At 46.1% G+C, this 15,768-nt stretch overlaps 1 protein-coding gene across 1 annotated transcript in view; it reads left to right on the top strand.

Annotated features, from left to right (window-relative positions):
- TRIM71 (tripartite motif containing 71) overlaps positions 1 to 14,701 on the top strand; it is a 77,450-nt gene extending 62,749 nt beyond the window's left edge. The window contains exons 3-4 of the mRNA XM_005545536.5: positions 5,798 to 5,932; positions 11,316 to 14,701. Of these exons, the coding sequence (XP_005545593.1) occupies positions 5,798 to 5,932; positions 11,316 to 12,767 (1,587 nt within the window). The 3' untranslated portion in view covers positions 12,768 to 14,701. The remainder of the gene's footprint in view (positions 1 to 5,797; positions 5,933 to 11,315) is intronic.
- Positions 14,702 to 15,768: the final 1,067 nt, after the last annotated feature.

The following is a 15,768-nucleotide window of genomic DNA, read 5'->3' as shown; positions in this document are numbered from 1 at the left end:
GAGTGAACTTCTAATTTCTTTCAAGATCTTTTGCAATCACAGCTTTAACTGTTTGGTGTGAGAGGCCGAGCTTTCAGCCTGACTGTAGCTTTCTACTTGCTTTCTTTACTAAGCTTAATCATTTTAGAATTGTGGGACCTTTTCTTTCACTTGAATACTAATGGCCATTGTAGGGTTACTAAGTGGCCTGATAAACGCCAAAGATCACTTGTCACAGATCAGCGCACCAGATAAAGTAATAATGAAAAACTTGAAATACTACAAAAATTATCAAGGTGTGACACCAACAGTACGGGCTTTTGGGAAAATGACACCAATAGATTTGGTTGATGCAGTATTGCCACAAATCTTCAATTAAAAAAAAATCACTGGCTGGGTACTGTAGCTCACAACTGTAACATCAACACTTTGGGAGGCTGAGGCAGGAGGATCACTTGAGCTCAGGAATTCTAGTCCAGCCTGGGCAACATAGTGAGACCTTGTCTCTACAAAAAATCAAGAAGGTTAGCCGGGCCTGGTGTTGAGCGTCTGTAGTCCCAGCTACTCGGGAGGATTGCTTGAGGCCTGGAGGTTGAGGTTGCAGTGAGCCACGATTGCACCACTGCACTCCAGCCTGGGCGACAGAGCCCAAAAAAGAACACAGCGAGACTGGGCAACGCAGCAAGACTGTCTCAAAAGAGAAAATGTGGGTTTTTCTTTTCTGTCTATGAAGTGCAATAAAATGAGGTATGGCTACAGTTTATGATTATATTTTTTATTATTATTTTTTTTGAGACAGTCTTGCTGTGTTTCCCAGACTGGAACGCAGTGACAGATCTTGGCTCACTACAACCTCTGCCTCCCAGGTTCAGGCGAGGAGCTGGGATTACAGGCATGTACCACCACGTCTGGCTAATTTTGCGTTTTTAGTAGAGATGGGGTTTCACCATGTTGGCCAGGCTAGTCTTGAACTCCTAAGTTCAGGCAGTCCACCCGCCTCAGCCTCCCAAAGTGTTGGGATTACAGGTGTGAGCTGCTGCGCCTGGCCAAGAATTACATTTTAGAGTGGACCACAGTAGCTCCCCATACCCGGTATGGTCGCCTGCAATATGTATGGGTGATGTTTGCATTCTCTTACCTTCTGACCATTGGTCTCTTTAAATACAGGTCATTATGCCACCACTGTTCTCCACAGTTGGCATCACTGATCGATATCTGTATTATTTCCCTTCAAAGCCCTCGAGTCTCCTCCATACTGAGTGAGGAAGTGCACTGGAAAGTGCACTGATGCACCAGTCCAAATGGAGACCCTCAACTTTCAAATGTTTGATTCGATCTGTTAACATCTCAAAGATGGTTAAATTTTCTCTCCAGCACCATGCTTGTTGGGTGATTTCTCTTTCCTTAGTGTGAAGTGTATTTATCTGTTTTGGAAGTTTACCCAGCCTTTCTACATTGTCATTTCCCCCAATCCATCTGCCTTATATTTCTTCAAATGCCCTGCTGTTAGAGGTTGGGAACTATTTCAGTAAGTCCTGGTCTGCACATCTTGGAATGTGGTGCTTGGTTGGGTACTGCATAGTTTGGAAGGGAAAGACCTATTTTTCTACTATGCATTGGGTAGGGCTTTTGTGACTCTCAGCCCAAGGAGTATTTTTGCATACTTGCTGATTATTAAAATTGCAACAAAAGCTTTGAATCCCCTGAACCTGTTTGAAAAATGGAAGGAACCGTTTTTATCATAAAATGTGAGTTCCAAACATGAGGGATAAGCCTGGCTAGGAGACTAGGGGAAGAGGTGAGTAGGGTAGTACACCCATTCCTGTGCAAAGGGAGTGGTTTTGTGTTTGTTTGGTTTTGTTTTTGTTTTGTGAGACAGAGTTTTGCTCTTGTTGCCCAGGCTGGGCCTTTTTTTTTTTTTTTTTCTTTTTTTTACATCTGATAGACGTTAGATGTAAAAAATAAAATTAGTTTGGTAAGTAGTATGACATTAGTATTAGTTTGCCACCTCTGCTTTCTATTGAGGAATGCTTAAGAAATCTTACAGACATAGGTTTGGTTGCCTTGGTCAAATATTAGCTTGGACACCAGTTGTGCTAATTAATAACCAACACATCTAAAAATATAGAGGGTGCCAGTTACTAAGTTCTACTCTTTGGGCTCTAACCCTGTCACACTCTTGCCATGTGATACTGGGGCTGTGACTCTTCAAACTACATGTATGGGAAAAGGACTTCTTCCCTTTTTCTTCCAATTCATTTAAATTATATTATTATCATATTATGTATTTGTTTTGAGACAGAGTCTTGCTCTGTCACCCAGGCTGGGGTGCGGTGGTACAGTCACAGCTTGCTGCAGCCTCGATCTTCCAGGACTCAAGCAATCCTTCCAGCTCAGCCTCCCAAGTAGATGGGACTACAGGCAAGCACCACCGTGCCTGGCTTATTTATTTATTTATTTATTTTGTAGAGACTGATGGAAGGAAAAAAAAAACCCGGCGCAGCAGAGCAGGGGTTGGGGCCCCTGGCCCCCGCCACTGCCGCTCAGGCTGATCGCAAACTCCTGGGCTTAAGCTATCCTTCTGCCTCCCAAAGTGCTGGGATTACAGGTGTGAGCCACTGTACCCGGCCCCAATTCTTAATAGCAATTCTTTTTCACTGCGACAGCAGAAGTTGGTTTCAATTTCAGATCTTGCCACTACCAGAATTAGCTGGACGTAACCTCGCCACCTTATTCTGTGTTCTTGTAACCACAGCTTTCTTTCCTTTGTTCTCTCAGACAAAGCAGAAGAAGCTGTTTCTGCAGGTGCTGTCTGCCTCCGTGTGCTCTTTGCCCCAGCAGTTCTCCCATACCTGTTTAACCATTTCCCTACGCTAAATTCTCTTTAAATGTCTAGGGAGCTCTCTGGCTGTCTCTCGCTTTCTCTGTTTTTCCCTGGATGAATCCTGACAGCCTGAGATACTACACATGTATCAGTGCTATTATGATACCTGCTTATGTGCATGCTCATTTGATTGGCCATTCTAATTTTTTAACTTCTAGGTAATGTGGATGTAATATCTGTCTGCTTCACGTTACTGACTTCTGTATTAGTTTATCGGGTCTGTTGTAACAATTTACCGTAAACTGGATTACTTAAAAACAGCAGGCCGGAAGTCCAAGATCAAGGTGTCAGGACCATGCTCCCTCTGAAGGCCCTCAGGAGGACTCACTGCTTTCCTCATCCGGGCTTTTGGCAGTTGCCAGCATCCTTGGCTTGTACCTGCATCAGTTTCCATTTCAGCTTTGGTCTTCACATGGCTTTGTTCTCTGTGTATCTGGGTCTGCACATGACCCTCTCTGGATATCAGTTTTGGGATTTAAGATTCAACTTAATCTACTATAACCTCATCTTAGCTAATTATATCTACAAAGACCGTATTTCCACACAAGGTCACATCCTGGCCCCCATTTAGTTGAGCCCAGAGTTTGGAGGGACAGTGTTTACCCTGACGCAGCTACCTAGTGCTTTGGTAAACACGATTATGGCTAGAGATGGGCAAATATAAAATTTATAGACTGTTCTGCTAATTGTTCTGCTAAATCCCAGGTGTCATAAGTATCATGGGCTTTGTACTTAGCTCCTCCTCTGATTGATATGTAATGGTACTTGAGACAGGATTGTAAAGGTGGAGCAGAAAGGTTATAGAAATATGCTGTTCCCTTCCAGCTTCAGAAGGGAAGTGGCATCGGAACTGGGTTTGGAAATTTAGGGTGAAGCATTCCAGGCTGGGGACAGCCTGTGAGCCCTCTGGATCTACCCAGTTCCCCTGTGAATCAGTTCAGTGGATCCTTAGGACACACAGGATCCTCTTAGGCAGGGAATGCAGTGTGGCCGCTAACCATTGGAGTCATGGGTGGTGTGCTTTTTGTTTTGTTTTGTTTTGTTTTGTTTTGTTTTGTTTTAAATAGAGACCAGGTTTCACCATGTTGGCTAGGCTGGTCTCAAACTCCCGAGCTCAAGTGATTCGCCTGCCTCGCCCTCCCAAAGTGCTGGGATTACAGGCGTCAGCCACTGTGCCCAGCCACCATGAGTGTTTTTGGGGCTGTACCTTTGAGCGTGTCTTGCATGCCATGAATGTGTCAGCTCTCATCCAGACTGAGTCAAACTGTTGGGCAGGAAGAATACTCATAAAAATAAGGTAGATTGTGTATTGTATGATGATGCCATCTATATGAAATACCCAGAACAGGCCAGGCGCAGTGGCTCATGCCTGTAATGCCAGCACATTGGGAGGCCTAGGTGGGCAGATCACTTGAGCCCATGAGTTTGAGACCAGCCCAGGCAACATGACAAGATTCCCCCATCTCTATTAAAAAAAGAAAGGAAGGAAGGGGTGGGGGGAGGGAGGGAGAAATGCTCAGAACAGATTTGTAGAGACACAGTAGATTAGTGATCGCCATGGTGGAGAAGGAGGGAAGTGGAAATGACTCCTTAATGGTTATGGCCTTTGCTTTTTGGGTGATGAAAATGTTCTGAAGCTAGGTACTGGTGATGATTACACAACACTGCACATACTAAATGTGACTCATGGTAAATCTTATGATAGGAGCTAAGTGGCCTGACGAGACACAATGGCTGAACTTTTGTCCCAGGTGTTTATCAGATGAGAACTACTAATAACAGTGTTTTACTCTGTGCCAGGTGCTGAGCTCAGCTCAACCCATGCATTGCTCTGCATTTCCCTCACATCTCCCCTTTACCAAGGTTGGAGAAGACCAGGAGCTTGTCCGAGGCCTTACAACTAGTAAGAGGCCCTAAACTAACCCAGGATTGGAACCTGGGTTACCTGACTCCAGGGATGACTGACTAGCCTGGTTTGCCTAGGACTGTCCCAGTTTTAGCACTGAAAGGTCCATATCCTAGAAACCCCTCAGTCCAGAGCAAACTGGGTGACTGGTCACTCTGATTCCTAAGCCCATGCCAGGCTCCAAACCCGTTGTGCTTCCCTGACACGCTCCTGATTGGATCACCTGCCCTGAAACCTGTTGCACCAAGAGCAATCACTTTGGAATCCCTGATTTAATACCTCGGTATCTCAAAGAAATCCTTGTGGCTTTTCAAGACACAGCATGTAATATTAATGAAAACACCATGCCTTCTGTCTGGATTAATTTTTTATGAACAATAATACGTCTGATTAAACTGGCTGATTTACTAGGGCTGGTACAGGGTGACGTGTATGGTGACGTGTAGATGGTCTCTGACCACGGGGCACAGCTTCTTAGGTAGATCGGGGGATATTCCCAGTGTGCACTTGGCGTTCGTTCTGGCTGAGATGAGCTGTGTTGCCAGTACCTTGACAAAAACAGGATGGATTAGCCACTAGTCTATCGCACACCCTCACGTGAGGGATGGGCCTGGCCTATGGGGTTTTGCCCAGGCAAGAGAGTGAGGCAGGGAAGTCTGGGGAAGCCACTTGTGTGGCTGGAGTTGCACATTTTACATCTGATCCTCCTTCCCCATTTTCGGCTGTCACCCAGCTACACTGGTTTCACTGTGTTAGAGTATCTCTTAATAGTTCTGACATTCACTGTGTAGGTGCCATTTCTCATGCAAAGAAATCCAGCTCTTGCCAGCAACTCCTTTAGTTACATGTCAGAGAGATGCCAGTCTCTCCCTAAGTGCCTGTTTTCCTTCCAAGGGAGTGAATCAAGTGGTCTGGGAGCCCGGGGTGTCAGCTTTTCAAGTCTGGCAGAGCAGATTCAAATGTTTTGTATAAGGAATGACAGTCCTTCTAATGCCTCGAAGTTGTTTTTTTTTTGTTTGTTTTTGCAGCTGAGCATCGAGCAGGCCCAGACGGTGGCAGAACAGGTGGAGATGAAGGCGAAGGTTGTGCAGTCGGAGGTCAAAGCGGTGACTGCGAGGCATAAGAAGGCCCTGGAGGAGCGTGAGTGCGAGCTGCTGTGGAAGGTAACGGAGCACTCCCCCACCCACGCTGTGCCCACTTGGCTTCCATGAACCCCAGCAGCGCTCTACAGGACTCTTTTCAGATCCAGGAGCCAAGCTCTTAAGTGTAAAACATTTGGTAATTTTCCAGAAAGTCTGTTGGCAGAAAGATGCAGGGGGTCCCTGGAACATTGTGGGTGCTGTGTGCGGTAAAACAAGAAGGGTTTTCAGAAGTACATGGGTAGCCAAGACTGGAAGCGGTGAAGCGGTCTCCAGTTTTATATTGCATTCACTCAAAGGGAGGCTAAAGAAGGGAGCATAGTCAAAACTGTTGTTCAGAAAGGCAGGCTGGTAGGAAGCATCCCTATTTTCGGTGACCTGGCTGGTTGCACTTCCTGATCTCTTGTGGAAAACCAGTTTTCCTCTTCGGAGGCAGTGAGTGTGTGCCCTTTCTTCCTGTTGGAGCAGGAAGGAGTGCCGAGCACACCAGTGTGCGGTTTAGATAAAAATCAGCTGGAAGGACTACTCGCCCCACCCAGGCCAGCATTCCAACTGTTCCTTTTCTGATTTTATGTCCCCGCTCAGAAAGGAGGAGAGTTATGTCTATGAAAGGGCCAGTACTCCATGCCAGTTCTTTAGCTATAATTACATTCTCTGAACACATGAAAAAGGCTAGAGCTGACTTAAAAGAGTATCCTTGTGGAGCGTGCCTGTTTCCATCTCCAAACAATATGATGATGGTGGGCATGGGCCTCAGTTTCTGCAAGTGACCTTTGCTAACTACTGTGCCCTACACTGTTCTGCAAGGCATCGCTGGATTTTGCATTGCATTTTCCATTTAGTTAACTTCACAACTGGATGCTTTCTGCCTCTTCTCACCTCTTAAGGAATATGGCTCAATTGCTTTCTGACAAGAAGAGACTTTTGAGGTGTTAGTCCCAAGGTTTTTAATTCACATTTTTTGAGCACCTTTGTGGGCATGACATCGTTTTCAGACACTCAGATGTCCCCATGGGTCTGCCAGTGTTATGCCACCCACGAATGTTAATTATAACTGAGGGGCCCACTTCTTGCAACCTGAGAGCTTTGTAGTGAACTCTGCCACAAACTCGCTCTTCTGGATTTCCTGATGAAAAAGGCCTTTGTGTGTGGGGGTTTCTGCCGCTTTCACCTTAGTTACCCTCCCTCCTGTGAGGCTGACCCACTGTCCTCTCTAAAGGCAGTTCTGTTTCAGAAGAAGTAGCAAGTTTTTACTCTTGGGAGAAGCCTGTTGAAAGAAGAGTCAAATCCCTTCTTCGTTGTAGTAAGCAGTTAGTGCGTGCCCAAAAATTCATCCTCAGAGCATTCCAAAAGAAGCTGCCTTAGTTTGGACACTTTTGCTGTAGAACCTTGCTCCGAATCCTGTGGGGGTCCCTCTCTAATTACTGATTTTTTTTTTTCCCCCTGTTCCTTCCCAGCAAAGCCCTCTTGCCTTGCCTGTCTGTGTCTGGGCATCTCTTTGTTACAAGTTTTGTTTTCGTGCATCTCTGGTTACTTCACTTTAAGATATGTAAGTGCAAGGATTAAGACAATCCTGTTGTAAATATCCAGATGCCTCTCTTCATTCTTGGGCCTTATGTATTTTCAGTGGACTTGGCTACCTCATGGGGTTAGCTGCATGTATAGTTCATGGGTAAGAACCAAAGGTGGAGGTTTGGCCCAATGGGCAAAGCTTCTTTAAATCTGTCCCCACGTGGGCCTCTCCGTACACATGTATCCTGGTTCACTGAACAGATGAAAAAGCAGGAATGAGTCGAAATCATATAATCACCCCTCCCACCCTAAAGGGAAAGTCAGGTTGAAATCCAGCTCTTTCAACAGTGGACGCTTATTCTGAAACAGCCTTCTATGGCTTTCAGATCTGTAGAACGACTCAAGTCACGATCCTCTGTGAAAACTATTTGGGTAAGTTCATTCCCTTCACAGGGGAAAATTGCTTAGAATTAGAGAACTTCTAAAGAATAGAGAAACTAATGTTTCACTGGCAAAACAAAATCCCGTATTTCTAAATAGCATGGTTTGAGAACCTCAAGCAGGAATTATTTCGGCAAGTTAGAATCCATGTCCATATATATTATAGCATTTTAGATTTAAAGGGCTCTTTTGGAAATAATATAGACAAATTATTACCAAAAGCGTGCTATCTTAAAATTTGGGGTATAGGGCTTCTCAGGTTCCCAGTTGGGTTTTTTTTTTTTTTTTTTTTGAGATGGAGTCTTGCTCTGTCACCCAGGCTGGAGTGCAGTGGCCGGATCTCAGCTCACTGCAAGCTCCGCCTTCCGGGTTTACGCCATTCTCCTGCCTCAGCCTCCCGAGTAGCTGGGACTACAGGCGCTCGCCACCGCGCCCGGCTAGTTTTTTGTATTTTTAGTAGAGACGGGGTTTCACCGTGTTAGCCAGGATGGTCTCGATCTCCTGACCTCGTGATCCGCCCGCCTCGGCTTCCCAAAGTGCTGGGATTACAGGCTTGAGCCACCGCACCCGACCCCCAGTTGGGTTTTTAAAACTGTTTTTAAAATACAGAAGTAAAGAGAAACTGGCCAAGCACAGCGACTCACGCCTGTGATGCCAACACTTTGGGAGGCTGAGGTGGGAAGATTGCTTGAGCCCAGGAGTTTGAGGCCACCCCTGGCAACATTAAGACCCCATCTCTACGAAAAAAAAAATTTTTTTGATGCCCTATGGTGGTGCATGCATAGTCCCAGCTACGTAGGAGGCTGAGGTGGAAAGATCACTTGAGCCTGGGAGTTCTGAGGCTGCAGTGAGCCCATTGTCAACACATAGTCTTTATCCTTCTCTGAGAGAGAGAGAGAGAGAGAGAGATACACACATATATATATACAGGCACACGCCACCAAGCCCGGCTAATTTTCGTATTTTTGGTGGAGACGGGGTTTCAGCATGTTGGCCAGGATAGTCTCAATCTCCTGACTTCAAGTGATCCGCCTGCCTCGGCCTCTCAAATTGCTGGGATTATAGGCATGAGCCACCGCACCCACACACTACGTGTGTGTGTGTTCTTTAAGAGGTTTCAGGCTTCTTGCGGGGTAAGACTAGCCATGAAGTCCTGCCTGATTTTGCCTCTGGTAGCCTCTCTGTCACTCTCTCCACTTTCACAGCTACTTCTGTTGGCTAAACCACTTCCAACCCACAGCTGGGTGATCTCTGGTCTCTGTTCCCTCATTTGTTCCCCTTTAATAAACATTTCCCAAACTAATCCTTTTGTGTTGTTGTTGTTGTTGTTGTTTTGAGACAGAGTTTTGCTAGTGTTGCCCAGGCTGGAGTATAATGGCATGATCTCAGCTCACTGCAACCTTCGTCTCCTGGGTTCAAGCGATTCTCCTGCCTCAGCTTCTCAAGTAGCTGGGATTACAGGCGCCACCACGCCCGGCTTATTTTGTATTTTTAGTAGAGACAGGGTCTCACTATGTTGGCCAGGCTGGTTTTGAACTCCTGACCTCAGGTGATCCACCCACCTTGGCCTCCCAAAGTGCTGGGATTACAAGCATGAGCCACTGTGCCCGGCCCCAAACTAATGCTTTAAGAATATGAATCTGTCATGTCATTCCCCTACTAAAAGCTGTGGTTTTGAAATGCTGAGCCTGTGCCCGCAGTAGGACCTTCATGCTGGCTGTTCCTTTGCTGAGATAGCTCTCCCTTTGGCCTTTTGTCTGGTCTCAGCCTGTAGGTCTGAACTTGTGAAAGGCACTGTCCCTCAGCACTCTGTCTGTATCAGGGCCCCTAGTCACTGTCTTCCACATCCTTTTTCTACTTTTTTTTTTTTTTTTTTTTTTTGAGATGGAGTCTCGCTCTGTCTCCCCGGCTGGAGTGCAGTGGCACAATCTCAGCTCACTGCAAGCTCCGCCTCCCGGGTTCCCACCATTCTCCTGCCTCAGCCTCCCGAGAAGCTGAGACTACAGGCGCCCGCCACCACACCTGGCTAATTTTTTGTATTTTTAGTAGACACAGGGTTTCACCATGTTAGCCAGGATGGTCTCGAACTCCTGACCTCGTGATCCACCTGCCTCAGCCTCCCAAAGTGCTGGGATTACAGACGTGAGCCACTGCACCCGGCCCCTTTTTCTACTTTTTAACGGCTATCACTATCTGACATGATACATATTTCTTTGTTTGCTTTCGAATATTCCTTTTCTAAACTACAACTCTGTGCAAGCAAAGACCATATTTTATATTTTCTGTGGATTACGGCAGTACCTCCAATGCCTGGCAGAGTGTAGGTGCTCAGTAAACTCCTTTGTCAGGTGGCTGTTTTTGGTTTTGGTGGTGGGATCTTGCTATTTTTTTAAGGTGGGATCTTACTGTATTGCGCAGGCTGGAGTGCAGTGGTTATTTACAAGTACAGTCATGGCACACTACCGACTCAGCCTCCTAGGTTCAAGTGATTCTTCCACCTCAGCTTCCCGAGTAGCTGGGACTACAGGTGCACGCCACTGTGCCCAGCTCTAGATGGCTGTTTTAACTTTTATTTTTCTTTAATTTCTAGCTTACAGAAAAGTTGCATTAATTATAGCAACTCCATATATTCCTTATCCAGATTTACTGGTTATGTACGTTTTGTTCCAATTATTACTATTACTGTTTTTTGAGATGGAGTCTTGCCCTGTCGCCCAGGTTGGAGTGCAATGGCGTGATCTCTGCTCACTGCAACTTCCGCCTCCCAGGTTCAAGGGATTCTCCCCACATCAGCCTCCCAAGTAGCTGGAATTACAGGTGCCCGTCACCACACTTGGCTAACTTTTGTTATTTTTAGTAGAGACAGGGTTTTGCCATGTTGGCCAGGCTGGTCTCGAACTCCTGACCTCAGATGACCTGCCTGCTTCGTCCTCCCAAAGTGCCAGGATTACAGGCATGAGGCGTGCGTGTGCGTGTGCATCTTGTGTGTGTGTGTGTATGTATGTATATGTATATATGTTTGTGATCTGAGAGTGAGTTGGCGTATTGGAAGCACAGCGCTTTTACCCCTAATCACATTGCAATTATAGAAATCAGGAAATTTGATTTTGATACAGTACTAGCATCTATTCTTCAGTCCATAATTAAGGTTCCACAATTGTCCCAACAGCACTCTATTCACCCCAGCCCCAGCCATTTCCCCCAGTCCAGGGCCACTGATTGCATAGTTGTCCTGTTTCTAGTAACTATCTTCTGTAACCCAGAACAGTTCTTCAGGGTTTTTTTGGTCCATTTTGCTTTTGCTGCCTTTGAAGAAAGCCCAATGTCTTCTGTAGACCATTCCCCAATATGTGTTTGTCTGGTGCTTCCTTGTGATGAGTTGTGGCTTATGTGGTATTTTCTGTGCTTGGCTCTAAGCCTCTGTGTCTTTCTCCACTCTTGCTTTTCCCTCCAGGTAGAAAAGATCCGCCAGGTGAAAGCCAAGTCTCTGTACCTGCAGGTGGAGAAGCTGCGGCAAAACCTCAACAAGCTTGAGAGCACCATCAGTGCCGTGCAGCAGGTCCTGGAGGAGGGTAGAGCGCTAGACATCCTGCTGGCCCGAGACCGGATGCTGGCCCAGGTGCAGGAGCTGAAGACCGTGCGGAGCCTCCTGCAGCCCCAGGAAGATGACCGAGTCATGTTCACACCCCCTGATCAGGCACTGTACCTTGCCATCAAGTCTTTTGGCTTTGTTAGCAGCGGGGCCTTTGCGCCACTCACCAAGGCCACGGGCGATGGCCTCAAGCGCGCCCTCCAGGGTAAGGTGGCCTCCTTCACAGTCATTGGTTATGACCACGATGGTGAGCCCCGTCTCTCAGGAGGTGACCTGATGTCAGCTGTGGTCCTGGGCCCTGATGGCAACCTGTTTGGTGCAGAGGTGAGCGATCAGCAGAATGGGACATATGTGGTGAGTTACCGGCCCCAGCTGGAGGGTGAGCACCTGGTATCTGTGACACTGTGCAACCAGCACATTGAGAACAGCCCTTTCAAGGTGGTGGTCAAGTCAGGCCGCAGCTACGTGGGCATTGGGCTCCCGGGCCTGAGCTTCGGCAGCGAGGGTGACAGCGATGGCAAGCTCTGCCGCCCTTGGGGCGTGAGTGTAGACAAGGAGGGCTACATCATCGTTGCCGACCGCAGCAACAACCGCATCCAGGTATTCAAGCCCTGCGGCGCCTTCCATCACAAATTCGGCACCCTGGGCTCCCGGCCTGGGCAGTTCGACCGACCAGCCGGGGTGGCCTGTGACGCCTCACGCAGGATCGTGGTGGCTGACAAGGACAATCATCGCATCCAGATCTTCACCTTCGAGGGCCAGTTCCTCCTCAAGTTTGGTGAGAAAGGAACCAAGAATGGGCAGTTCAACTACCCTTGGGATGTGGCGGTGAATTCTGAGGGCAAGATCCTGGTCTCAGACACGAGGAACCACCGGATCCAGCTGTTTGGGCCTGATGGCGTCTTCCTAAATAAGTATGGCTTCGAGGGGGCTCTCTGGAAGCACTTTGACTCCCCACGGGGTGTGGCCTTCAACCATGAGGGCCACTTGGTGGTCACCGACTTCAACAACCACCGGCTCCTGGTGATTCACCCTGACTGCCAGTCGGCACGCTTTCTGGGCTCGGAGGGCACGGGCAATGGGCAGTTCTTGCGCCCACAAGGCGTAGCCGTGGACCAGGAAGGGCGCATCATTGTGGCAGATTCCAGGAACCATCGGGTACAGATGTTTGAATCCAACGGCAGCTTCCTGTGCAAGTTTGGCGCTCAAGGCAGCGGCTTTGGGCAGATGGACCGCCCTTCTGGCGTCGCCATCACCCCCGACGGAATGATCGTGGTGGTGGACTTTGGCAACAATCGAATCCTAGTCTTCTAATTGCATTTCCTAGGTTTCTGTGTTTGGGGTGTGTGTGCGTCTCTCTCCCTCTCTTTCTCTCTCTCTCTCTCTCTCTTTTTGAATTTCAAAGAAGAAACAGTCTCAGGGAAATTTCTTTTTTCTTTTTTTTTAAAAGAGAACAAGAAAAGTACAACATTGCTTAAGTCCTACCTCATCTTTATTTTTTTACAGATGAATGTACTTATCTTTTCTGCAGGGATTGAGCCTGTGAAGTGATAATTTCTATCTACCTCATAAATCTTTACATTTCCTTCTGCAGCAGGCCCTCTTCCCCTCCTCAGTGGAGTTTGCATTTCCCTCTTCCCCTGCGTGGGGCATGATATGCACAAGCCTGGCATCCGTATGGCTGGGAGGGCACTGGATGTGTGTGGTGGGGTGTATTCTGTAGATTGAGCCAAGGAAACACAAAAAAAACTACTAAGTAAAAAAACAAAAAACTATAAAACATGGAAAAAATAGGATTTGAAATGCATAATTATAGAGTATCTGTGTTCTTGAGAATACTGTGTTTATATGGGGTTAGATTATGTTGTGTCGTTTTGATCTTTTGGAAAATCTTCTCTTTTTTTAAATGCTGCAACAGAGAAATTTCCTCTGTTCTCCGTTCATACCTCAGTGTGTTTAACATCCTCTTCTGTATCTTTTCTTAATCTTAGACGTTGTGGCTGTGGCTTGCTAGCCAAGAAAAGCAGACCCTTCCTGTTTTAGGGTATATAATCTTTATTTCTTTTAAGGGAGGGTGTGTGCGTGTTTGTTTCAAAGCCATCTTGCACCCAAGTAGCTGAAAATGACACACTGCCTCCCCAAGAACCTCTCCTTTTCACACTTTGGTTTCTTGAAAAAATATATAGATGGTAGCTCAGGATTTTTGATTAAACGTATTCTCAAAAGTTAAGCTTTCTTATTTTGCTGTTAGGTTATAAAGGGTTAAATGGAAGGAAGAAGGAAGTTAACCTCATTCTCAGAGAGGGTTTTCAGGCATGGGCTGATGTGGACATGAATGTGGGTGGACGTGTGTGCTGAGGGAGTCAGGGAGCACATTAAAGAACAAGGCACCCCTAATCTATAGTTGTTCTGTAGTCCTTGGAGTTTCTTTTCCTAAGAAGAGCAGGCAAAGGAAAGAACTTTCATTTTACAAGCACAATTTTTTTCCTGCTTTGAAAGTTCAGGGAAATACAATGTTTGAAAGTCAAAATAATACCAACAGCCCAGTCCCACACCCTCTGCTTGGGTCACTTTTTATAGGATTGTTTGCACCCAGGCCGTGCTTTAGGACCTCGTGGTTAACATGAATCCCCCCGCCCCCCTCCCCTCAAGGCCTTTGAACATAAAGGATCTAGAAACCAAATTGTCCAAACCTGAAATGTAGGATGTAATGTCTTTTCTTAAACCTGTAACTCGGTACCAAAGAATGAAAAATTAAGGCTCCCACTGCAGAACTGTGGGGTAGAATCTGTGTCACTTTACAGGATTGGTTGGTTGTAAGCTGGACTTGGGTACAAAACTTGTGCTTCTGGGCATTGTCTGTCTCTCAAGTGCAAAGCAGATGTAGCTGATACCCTGCTTGTCAGAACCCAGTGGGTTCCTGCATTGCCCCAAATACTGAAATAAGAACCAAATTCTGGAGGAGCCCTCCTCAGGGAAAAGAGGGACTCGGAAACAAACGTCAGTGACTTACAAGGGAGACCTCTTGTTTAAACATAAAGACTTAGGGATCAACTTCTGTTCTCTATTTAAGAGAAATTTCTATTGCAAAATGGGTATAGTTTTAAATGAACAAAACAGATTAACAAATGGAGCAATTTGTTTCTATTATCCCAATAGAAAAGGAGATGATGGGGACAATGTGACAAGTCAATCAAGTTTCTTTTCCCATATACCTCTTTTGGACGTTTAATTTACTACTACTACAAGCTACGCTGTCTCTTCCCATTGCTTTAATTCTAGGGTTTCTGAGTGACCAAAATGGGAAGGGAAAAAAAAAAAACCTCATCTCACAGAGGAGAACTGCATGCAATAAAAGATTCAAAAGTTGGAAAGTAACTTCAAACTGCTGCTGGCTCCCAGCTGCTGTTACAGGGTGGGAAGGTGTTAAGAAATCTTGTTTGTTAGAAGCTCCTTTTACTGTAGAATTTAATAGCGAATCCTTCCCCAATGCCTGTTCAGTTGCCTGTTGGCCATGAAGCTCTTTCTGGTAAAGAGTTAATATAATTAAACATTTTTGCTGTTTTCTATTTTGGAGTAACTTGGTGCTGATCCTTCCCTCTCCGCAGCCGCCCAACAAACCACCCTTTAAATACCAAAGACAACTGGTTTTAAATGCTTGAAAAAAAAATTTATTGAGGAGATGGATCTTGATTAAAATCCTTTCATAGTCATTTTCATCCTGCTCTTTTCTTTCTAATTTCCCCAGATGTAGGAAAATTTTGGGACCTGAATGAGAAATGTTCTTGGTGCGTAACAGTTGCTAGAGCTCCTTATTTGACGTTTTACTATGAATGTGATTCAAAAGCCAAGATTTTTGCTCCATGGCTGAAATTATCAGGTCTTAATTTACAGACTTAAAAATTTGCAGGCTTAGAGCAACTAGAAACTATCCCCTGAAATATGTGTGTAGGTCAGAGATACTACTACCTTTGTCCTCAGGGGTGGTGTATCTCCTTACCGTTCTGTATCCAGAGTGGTGCATGACTGGTATTTGAGAAACATGGTCACACTTGGAAAGCTTCTGTTTTTAAAACATTGGCCGTTTCTGGCTGTCCACGATTGACTCCTGACCCATAGGGATTGGTGCGAAGCACTTTGGAGAGTTCATTGTATGATGTGAAGTGTTCAAATCAAAGAAAGATGATAAAAGCCAACATTTGGCAGTCCCTAGTGTGAAACTGTGAAAAGTACCTGTGTTTAAATACGTAATCTCCTGCCCGTTATGAGGTAATGCCAGGGTAGCCAGGAGTTGGGTCAAAGAAGGGAGTCTTCA

Source organism: Macaca fascicularis, chromosome 2 (assembly GCF_037993035.2).
Source record: "Macaca fascicularis isolate 582-1 chromosome 2, T2T-MFA8v1.1".
NCBI classification, from domain to species: domain Eukaryota; kingdom Metazoa; phylum Chordata; class Mammalia; order Primates; family Cercopithecidae; genus Macaca; species Macaca fascicularis.
The sequence above is the reverse complement of the archived record's forward strand: the minus strand, read 5'-3'. Positions and strand labels throughout refer to the sequence as shown.